General features: G+C 41.3%; 1 protein-coding gene across 1 annotated transcript; it reads left to right on the plus strand.

Moving 5' to 3' along the window:
• The first annotated feature begins 224 nt into the window (after positions 1–224).
• Positions 225–1772, plus strand: LOC102081975 (interferon-inducible GTPase 1-like). Its single transcript, XM_025901170.1, is given in 3 exon segments — positions 225–307; positions 1292–1621; positions 1624–1772. Coding segments are annotated over 3 exon segments (510 nt in total). The 5' UTR covers positions 225–276.
• The last annotated feature ends 9327 nt before the right edge of the window (positions 1773–11099 follow it).

Consider the following 11099-nt stretch of genomic DNA (forward strand, 5'->3'; position numbering starts at 1 on the left):
TTTGTGCTCCACCTGTAGCTGCTGCTCCAGCTCAACCATCAGCATCTAACAGGTCACTTTCAGTGTTTCAGGCTCTGCAGGATTGTGTTTGTAGTGCATGTATGTTTGTTTTTAGAGCATTGGTGATTTTAGAACCGCTGACAGCTACAGAGACGAGCAAAGATCATCGTGAGCTGTTTTCAGGGGGCGGAGCTACAGGCCACACATACAGGTGGGAACAGAGTTCACTCTAAAGCTCTATAACAGACTGACCTCCACCATCAGACTCACTGCTGCATGCAGTACTTCTCATCAGCACAGCACGCAGGTAAACCTCCATCAACTTTCCAAGTTCTGTCTGCAGAATTAATTTCCAAAATGTCACATCTATCCCACGGTCCTCGGTCAGTTTACGTTTTACTTTTTGAATGATGGTTTTCTGTTGTATTATATTTATTGTTCCTGGTTTCTGTTCTGGTTCTGTGCCTCGCCTCACGTTTCCATGTCTCAGTGTCTAGTCTGCGTCATCTTGAAAGTCTCATGCTTCCTGTTTTATTGTGCTAGTTCCTTGTCCTGCGTTCAGTGTATTGAGTTTTGCTTCTCCGTGGCTCGTTATGTCAGATTTGTCCCATCTGTGTTCCCACCTGTCCCCCATCCTCTCAGTGTCCCGCTTGTGTATTTAAGCCCTGCGTCTTCCATGTTTATTGTTGGTTCATCTGTTCTTCATCCCGTTCTTCATCCTCTGCTTTCCTCCATGTCTCAGGTTCTGTGTTCACAGTTTCAGGCTTTTAGAATGTTTCATATTTTCCTCATGTTCTTTAGTTTAGCTTTTCCGTTCCCTCGTCGTTGTTGCTTTGTCATGTTTTTGTTCAGCCAACATAAAGGCTCGCCTTTTGTTAATACCCACCTCATCCCCGTGTGTCTGTGTTTGGGTCCTCCTCTCTCATCTCCACACGGTCTGCCTCACAGACTGTGATATCGTCTCATCTGTTCTTACTCTGAACATGTCGTGTTTGTCTCAAATACGTACGATGTGTACAATCATTTGTGTGTAACTGTTGAGGACTCACAAGTGCGTGCTTCAATCCACACAAATACAAAACAATCTGACCACAAAACTATGTTACACCATCTGTCAGATCAAAGGAAACAATATTGTGATAAACAAAGAATGTAAATTATAGTTTTAATAAAATAAGAAAAATCACAAAGTTTCAATCATGTTTCACTGAAACAGTCTTCAGTCTTTACATTAGACTGTTTTTCATAAGTAGAAAACAAAAATGTAACACGGGTAGTTTCTTCTCTACAGCCATCAGGGACCAGAGTCTTCAGCCTAAGCGTGAATCACTTACAAGAGAAATGAAGACAGCTCTGCAACACACTGACAGACCATCGGATGTTGGAAAGATCATGGAGTCCCTACAGGACAACAACACCCAACTAAATATCGCCATCACAGGAGAATCTGGTTCTGGTAAATCCACCTTTGTTAATGCCGTCAGAGAGCTGAGCGATGGTGACGAGGGAGCTGCTCCTACTGGTGTTACAGAAACAACCTCAGAGGTCAAACCGTACCCCCATCCAAACTATCCCAATGTTACTTTTTGGGATCTTCCTGGAATCGGCACCACCAGTTTCCAGCTAAGAAGTACCTGAAGCTTGTTGGATTTAAGAAGTTTGAATTCTTCATCATCATCTCAGACACTCGCTTCAGAGAAAATGACGTGAAACTCGCTCAGGAGATTCATAAGATGAAGAAAAAGTTTTTACTTTGTTTGCTCAAAGATTGACAACAATTAATAAGCTGGGGAAAAAAGAGAGACTTCAATAAAGAGGAGACTCTCAAAGTAATCAGAGACGACTGTGTTCACAGTGAGTGTCTGATCACATGTTACTGAGTGAGATCACTTTATAGATTCACTTTAATATTCGGGTCTTAAGTTTACAATATTTGATTTTACGTGTGTAATCATGTTAACATGTTCCTTCTGTGAAACAGGACTTGGAGGATTAGGCGTCGAGTCTCCGCAGGTGTTCCTGGTGTCCAGCTTCGAGCTTGTCTCTCTTACATGAGACCTTAGAGAGAGACCTTCCTTCAAAGAAGAGAGATGCTCTGCTGTTCATCATGCCCAACATCAACCCAGAGATCATCAGGAAGAAGAGGAAAGCCTTTCAGTCCGAAATAAAATACTTTGCTCTTGGATCTGCAGCTGGAGCAGCTGTTCCACTTCCTGGTCTTTCTATTGCTGTTGATGCTGCTGTGCTGGTTGGTGCTGTCACACATTATGTTTGTGAGTTTGGTCTCGATATCCCGTCTCTGAAGAGACTTTCTGACAGAACAGGTGTGCCCTACGCTGATCTGCGTGCCGTCATCATTTCACCACTGGCTGCAGTAGAAATAACTAAAGTGCTGCTACTAAAGGTGATAGCCCAAGTTGGGTGCGTAGCTACATTAATTGTAGCAGAGGAATCATTCAGATTTATTCAATTTATTGGAATAAATCTGGAATCCCAGTAGCCATGGGTCTCTCTTTCACTACAACTTATAAAGTTCTGAATGTTATCCTCAGTGAGCTCGCTGAAGATGCTGAGAAGGTGTTTGAAAAAGCTCTGGGTCAGTAAAACTCAAATGAAGCTTAGTGACTGTGTGCTGTGTGTAAATTCTCCTAAATGACTGAATCCAGGCACCAGTTTAGCTCACAGGTTCAACAGGTGACCACAAGCGTGCCTAAATCAGGAACTACAATACAACTAATATAAACTGTTTATAACCATCAGCCATGTTATTAATAAAATGCTGTTTATAAACATATTAGCATTAGTGTAAGTGTGTTTGATTTGTTTTTAATTCAACAACAGATTTCACTGAATCAGTTTCAATTAAATTTTATTTAAATGGTGCAGGCACAACAACTGTCCAATTATTCATCTGTTAGAAAAGCACAGAAATGTCAGGAATGTATTTTACAGACACTCTGGTAAAAGGTGGATGCTGATGGAGCAGCGATATAAATCCTGAGAGGCTGATCAGGAAGTGGAAGCAGGTGTGCTGATCGTTGAGGAAGATCAGCTGATTGTCTGGCACGTACACAGTGTTTGGGTCTGACTGCAGTTCTTAATCTAATATTCAGTTGTGACTCTGTGCGCACACACAAAATATAGCTCACTAAATAAAGCCAATAAGAGAGGAATCCTTCACAGGAAAACTGAAGCTTCCTCATGTTTCATGTTTTCTAATCTGATCTCAAACATCAAGAACAAAATATTTTCTTCTCCTCCAGCTGATTATCTTTCAGGTGGAGGATACTTTTCTTTATTCTTATTCCTGTTTCCAGATGGACATCTGCCCCAACTCCAAATGGAAAGTCCCATTATAAACATGCATCTAACAAGCTGCTTATTTTCATCTTTACTCTCCAAAATCAGCCAATTAACCATCAAACTTGTAACAAGTACAATGTCAGCTTGTTTATATATAAGGAAAAAAGTTATATGCAAAACACTGAGTCAGACCAAAAGTGAATACATCATCACAAAATCAACACGTCACGTACGCTGAGGTGGGGTTGGAGAATTAGGACCCAAGATGCAGGCAGCTGAGATGCGAGTGAGTCTATTCATGAAGTGGAATACAAACAGAAATGGCAAAGGTGTGGATGGAAACTAAGCAAAACCTAAACTGGAGAAAGCTAACAAAACGGGGACAGCAACCAAGGAACACAGAAACAGAAACCAAAAGACTAGAAAACATAAACATAGACAAAATCAAAGTTCAATAATAATACAAAAACTCAAAACACTGGGTCACTGACCCAGGACCTTGACAACACAAGTCTTTGTTCACCCACAGACAGACTTTAACCAGCAAACATCATGTCTGGAAGAAAGCTGAATATCAGAGAGTCTCAGGGGAGGACGAGCATCTTTAAACCACTTTTTAGGAAGGAAAAAAAAAACTCTCAGCAGCGGCTCACATATATCAGCATTTCACAGTGGATGATGGAAAAAACCCTGTTAATGACAAATCCCAGTTAACGATTACAAATCACGATGAGGAAGCGAATAATGTCACAGTGAGTTCAGGAGCTAAAAGCAAAACAAGAAAGTAGACAGGAAAAGGTTTGACCACAAACACAGAAGCTGACAATGTACCACAAATTTATTTCTTCTTCTAGGTCTGAAGTTTAATTTATTAAATTCTGAAAAGTGTTTACATTTATTCCTGAAATGAGTCAAAAGCAACAAACAATGACAATCATTAAAAACAAGAACCCTAAAATAAGCAGTTCATTCATAAAAACATTTCAAGGCACCCGCTATAAAAGAGAGTTCATGTCTTTCCATTTGGTTTTACTGCTGTTTTACTGCTTTTAGTTTTTTATGTTTGTTTGGTTGAGTTTTAACTTCCTCATTTTGTTTAATTATCGCTGGAGTATGTAATATTTGAGTTTTGGTTCTTCTTCTACATTATTCAGTGCTGATAAAGTTTTCATTTGTGGTTTAGTTCCTCATTTTGAATTTGTTGTTTCCAAGTTCCCTCCTATTGGTTCGACTGATTATTCAGGACTTCATTTGTGAGCTGCAGGATTTTAAATTAAATAAAATATATAACAGGGTATTCATCTGCATAATGATGAAAACAGTCCTGATCAAAACACCACTTGGAAAATGGCAAAAAATCACATTTTGTATGGTTAGATCTTAACAAGGTTCCAAGTCGAGCTTCAACGTGCAACAAAAAGACAAAACCTTTTTTTGAGCATGCAATTTATTGAAAACAACACTTAAACTCAAACAGACACAGAGTTTTACAGCTGATCGAAAGCTTAGGACCACAACTTAGTTTTTAACTTTTCCCCGGTTCATGCTTGTTGCCACGTCACCATCTTATAACTGTATTTTCTTTTGCTGATAATTGTATTTTCCTGCTCCTTCACTGCTGTAACCCCGCAAATGTGGCTCGTCTGTGAAGCACTTTGATGTACCTGGGTCTTTTAAATGTGCTATAGAAATAAAATTGAAACTGAAACTGAACTGAAACATGCCTTTAAAGGGCCAAATCTGTACAAAAATGTGGATTCATTGTCATTTTCTGTCAGGTAATCACACTGTCATGATATTATGATGGCAAAGGCAAGAAAATGTTCCCTTTTTGAACATGGTCGGATTGTTGAACTGCATAAGCACGGTCTCTCACAGCACGCCATCGCTGCTGAGGTGGGACGCAGTAAAACAGTCATGTGGAATTTCTTAAATGATCCTGAGGGTTATGGAACAAAAAAGTCAAGTGGAAGACCCAAAAAATGTCACCAGCACTGAGCCGGAGTTCCAATTGGCTGTCGGTTAAGACACCGGACGATCCTCGACCCAATTTAAGGCCGTTACTGGCGCTGACTGCAGCCCAATAACCATTAGATGGCATCCAAGACTGAAGGGCTTCAAAAACAAAAACCGTATTCAAAGGCCTCGTCTCCTTGAAGAGAGCACCAAACATGGGACACTGAAAGGTGGAAGAAAGTTTTATTCTCTGATGAGAACAAATGTAACTTTGATGGTCCTCACGCACTAGCTCTGGCTCCTTCCCTACCAGAGGGGTGACATTCCATGTCCCAATTGCCAGTCTTGGTAGCCGGGGATCATTCCGCCAGGGCCTCCGCTCGGCACACAATGCACCCGACCCCTACGACACCTCCTGCGGGAGGATGGGCCCATGTCCCCTTTTCGGGCTGTGCCCGGCTGGGCCCCATGGACTAAGGCCCAGCTACCAGACGCTCGCCCTTGGGCACCCTCCTCCAGATCTTTTGTATCAGTAGGACGGTTTCCTCACAATGAGAAGGTCCAGGGTTCAAATCCACCATCTGACCGGGGCCTTTCTGTGTGGAGATTGAGTGTTGTGTCTGTCCTTGCCTGGGTTCTCTCCAGGTACTCTGGCTTCCTTGCACAGGCCAAAGAATTGGTCAACATATACATATACATACACATATACAAAACAGTTGAATTTTACAGTGTTTATTTATTTAAAATTATTTATTTAAAGTAAGTTAAATGTCACAGTTATTATTGTCCCCCAGCCTGGGCTGTCCAAATTCAGAGGCTGCATCCACCTGAGGCCTTGGGGGTCTAAGTGGGCCGGGTCCTCCGGAAGCCGGGTAGGCCAGAAGTGAGCGAATGTGACGGTCTAGCCTTCAAAACTATATCACGAGCTCTCTCGGTGGAGTGAAACTCTGCCGTCTGCTCCTTGCTATCTAAATATAATAATAATAACTTTATTTACAAAGCGCTTTCAAACAAAGTGCTGTACAACTATTTGAAACTAAAGATAAATAAAATAAAAGTGATGCATAGCAATACGAGTAAAAAACAGTAAAAATTTAAAAACTAAAAGCCATAGAATTAAGACATGTAGGATAGGACAAGTCTTGAACTTAGTTTTAAAAACCTCCACAGAGCATGCCTGCCTACTATCTTGAGGGAGGTTGTTCCACAGAAACAACCAAAAGAAGCGCGTATTCCCGGAATTTCCGAGAATACGCGCTTCTTTTGCGGTAGAGGAACACCAAAGTAATTGCTTAAAGGAACTTGCTTCTTCGACATCTTTAAGAGTTCTGAACAAATGTCCGTCCTCCTCCAGAAAATCTTAGGTACGCAAACGCGCGTTCCAACTTCTTATCTGGTGCGCGTCTTTTATTTTGACAGCGAATGTGCACCTGCGGACCACTTATGTACACCCCTGACTAGGGATGGGTATCGTTTAGGTACCAAACCGGTACTTTTGAAACGGTGCCGGTGCTTAAACGGTTCTTGAACCGGTGCTTAAAGAATGAAGAACACACACTTTGTCCAAAAACCTCTCATGTTTAGCTGTTTTTTTGTAAAAAGATAACAATGTTAGCCTTTTCTGCAGCTATAGGGCATATATGGTATCACTCTTGGCTGGAAGCAGTGCTTAAACAATGGAAAAAACACAAACTTTGTCCAAAAACCTCTCATGTTTAACTGTTTTCCACTTTTTCTTTGGTCATTTTAGCCTTTTTGGCCAGGGTGAAGGGAGTATCTGCCATCAAACAAGAAGACAGCCGCATGTAACTACGACGGTGTTTGCTAGTTCACCTTACATGCATTAATGTAATAACGTGGTTAGCCTACTCAACGTAAATTACACACGAACAACATGAAGCTACTCACGCAGAGAAGAACGGCTGCTGCTGCCATCATCATCCTCATCATTTCTGCTACACTGGCAGGGCTAGGGGCCAGGACTCTACTCTTCGGGTTCTTGGGGGATGTTGCTAACTCCGGGTCCGATAACAGGCACCACACCCGCAGTAGATGTGCACGGTGTGAGGTCTCGCAGCAAGCTATCAAATACGGCGCATTTCTCGGCTTTTAACAAAACGCTATGCGTCGCCAGGTGTTTCATCAGATTCGAGGAGTTACCTCCTTTGCACAGTATCAGCTTAAAGCACTTGTTGCAGGCTGCTGAGTTTGCATCTTTTGCTGTGAAGTACAGCCAGACTTTGACCGCTTCTCCTAAAAGAATGTACGTACCTGGGCCCGCCTACTACGCTTGCAAAGGTAAAATGATTGGCTAGAATCCAAAGTGTATGACATCTCAGGAAAAAAAAAGCACCGAAATAAAGCACCGAAATGTGCGCCGCTTTTCGGTCTGGTTACTACCGTTTATGTCAGAACCGATGCCATCCCTACCCCTGACTATAAGACCATGAAACACCCGCACTGACTGCTCTATTGGGGCTGAAAAAATTTCTAAGATTTATAACTCTCAAAGTTTGAGTTTTTGAAATTGGAAGAGCATTTGTTCATGTGTCTAACCGTTTTTCCCCACTCGGCGACACACCCGCCGGGGGTCAAACTCTGGTAATTGGTGAATCTGTTCTCAGACATGTGAAGCTAGAGACACCGGCAACCATAGTCAATTGTCTTCCAGGGGCCAGAGCAGGCGACATTGAAGGAAATTTAAAACTGCTGGCTAAGGGTAAACGTAAATACAGTAAGATCATAATTCACGTCGGCAGTAATGACACCCGGTTACGCCAATCGGAGGTCACTAAAATCAATATTGAATCGGTGTGTAACTTTGCCAAAACAATGTCGGACTCTGTAGTTTTCTCTGGTCCCCTCCCCAATCAGACCAGGAGTGACATGTTTAGCCGCATGTTCTCCTTAAATTGCTGGCTGTCTGAGTGGTGTCCCAGAAACGATGTGGGCTTCATAGATAATTGGCAAACCTTCTGGAGGAAACCTGGTCTTGTTAGGAGAGACGGCATCCATCCCACTTTGGATGGAGCAGCTCTCATTTCTAGAAATATGGACAAATTTATTAAACCCCCCAAAATATGACTATCCAGAGTTGGGACCAGGAAGCAGAGTTGCAGTCTTACACGCCTCTCTGCAGCTTCTCTCCTCCTGCTACCCCCCCAAAAACCCATCTCCATTGAGACTGTGTCAGCTCCCAAAAAGACAAAAAACAAACCAAAAACCAGCAATAAACAACTTAAACATAAAAAATCACAAAGAAAGAACAATACAGTATCCACATCTGAACCAAAGAGTAAAACAGTGAAATGTGGATTATTAAATATTAGGTCTCTCTCCTCCAAGTCTCTGTTAGTACATGATTTAATAATTGATCAACAAATCGATTTACTCTGCCTTACAGAAACCTGGTTGCAGCAGGATGATTATGTTAGTTTAAATGAATCAACACCCCCGAGTCATTCTAACTACCAGAAATCTCGAAGCACAGGCCGAGGGGGCGGTGTGGCAGCAATTTTTCACACCAGCCTATTAATTAACGAAAGACCAAGACAGACTTTTAATTCATTTGAAAGCCTGATGCTTAGCCTCGTCCACCCCAGCTGTAAAACTCAGAAACCAGTCTTACTTGTTATCATCTATCGTCCACCTGGGCCTTACACAGAGTTTCTCTCTGATTTCTCAGACTTTTTATCTGATTTAGTGCTCAGCTCAGATAAAATAATTATTGTGGGTGATTTTAACATCCATGTAGATGCTAAAAATGACAGCCTCAACATCGCATTTAATCTGTTATTAGACTCAATTGGCTTCTCTCAAAATGTAAAAGAACCCACCCACCACTTTAATCACACTCTAGATCTTGTTTTAACATATGGCATAGAAACTGAACATGTAACAGTGTTTCCTGAAAACCCTCTGCTGTCTGATCATTTCCTGATAACATTTACATTTACAATAATTGATTACACAGCAGTGGAGAGTAGACTTTATCAAAGTAGATGTCTTTCCGAAAGTGCTGTAACTAAGTTTAAGAATATAATCCACCCACTGTTATCATCTTCAATGCCCTGTACCAACATAGAGCAGAGCAGCTATCTGAACGCTACTCCAACAGAGGTCGATTATCTTGTTAATAATTTTACCTCCTCACTACGTACGACTCTGGATACTGTAGCTCCTGTGAAACCTAAGGCCTCAAATCCAAAGTCCCTGACTCCGTGGTATAATTCTCAAACACGTAGCCTAAAGCAGATAACTCGTAAGCTGGAGAGGAAATGGCGTGTCACAAATTTAGAGGATCATCATTTAGCCTGGAGAAATAGTTTGCTGCTTTATAAGAAAGCCCTCCGCAAAGCCAGAACATCTTACTATTCGTCACTGATTGAAGAAAATAAGAACAACCCCAGGTTTCTCTTCAGCACTGTAGCCAGGCTGACAAAAAGTCAGAGCTCTACTGAGCCAACAATCCCTTTAACGTTAACTAGTAATGACTTCATGAACTTCTTCACAAATAAAATTTTTATCATTAGAGAAAAAATTACCAATAATCATCCCACAGATGTAACATTATCTACAGCTACTTTTAGTACCATCAATGTTAAGTTAGACTCTTTTTCTCCAATTGATCTTTCTGAGTTAACTTCAATAATTAATTCCTCCAAACCATCAACGTGTCTTTTAGACCCCATTCCTACAAAACTGCTCAAAGAAGTCCTGCCATTAATTAATGCTTCAATCTTAAATATGATCAACCTATCTCTAATAATCGGCTATGTACCACAGGCCTTCAAGGTGGCTGTAGTTAAACCTTTACTTAAAAAGCCATCTCTAGACCCAGCTGTCTTAGCTAATTATAGGCCAATCTCCAACCTTCCTTTCATATCAAAAATCCTTGAAAGAGTAGTTGTCAAACAGCTAACTGATCATCTGCAGAGGAATGGCTTATTTGAAGAGTTTCAGTCAGGTTTCAGAGCTCAGCACAGCACAGAAACAGCTTTAGTGAAGGTTACAAATGATCTTCTTATGGCCTCTGACAGTGGACTCATCTCTGTGCTTGTCCTGCTAGACCTCAGTGCTGCGTTTGATACTGTTGACCATAATATCCTATTAGAGCGATTAGAACATGCTGTAGGTATTACAGGTACTGCACTGCAGTGGTTTGTATCATATCTATCTAATAGACTCCAATTTGTACATGTAAATGGAGAGTCCTCTTCACACACTAAGGTCAATTATGGAGTTCCACAGGGTTCAGTGCTAGGACCAATTCTATTTACATTATACATGCTTCCCTTAGGCAGCATCATTAGAAGACATAGCATAAATTTTCACTGCTATGCAGATGACACGCAGCTCTATCTATCCATGAAGCCAGGTATCACAGACCAATTAGTTAAACTGCAGGAATGTCTTAAAGACATAAAGACCTGGATGGCCGCTAACTTTCTGCTTCTTAATTCAGATCAAACTGAGGTTATTGTACTCGGCCCTGAAAATCTTAGAAATATGGTATCTAAGCAGATTCTTACTCTGGATGGCATTACCTTGGCCTCCAGTAATGCTGTGAGGAACCTTGGAGTCATTTTTGACCAGGACATGTCCTTCAACGCACATATTAAACAAATATGTAAGACTGCTTTCTTCCATTTGCGCAACATCTCTAAAATTAGAAATATCCTGTCTCAGAGTGATGCTGAAAAACTAATTCATGCATTTATTACTTCCAGGCTGGACTACTGTAATTCTTTATTATCAGGATGTCCTAAAAACTCGCTGAAAAGCCTTCAGCTAATCCAAAATGCTGCAGCAAGGGTACTGACAGGGACTAGAAAGAGAGA

The sequence above is a fragment of the Oreochromis niloticus genome, linkage group LG19 (genome assembly GCF_001858045.2).
Source record: "Oreochromis niloticus isolate F11D_XX linkage group LG19, O_niloticus_UMD_NMBU, whole genome shotgun sequence".
NCBI classification, from domain to species: domain Eukaryota; kingdom Metazoa; phylum Chordata; class Actinopteri; order Cichliformes; family Cichlidae; genus Oreochromis; species Oreochromis niloticus.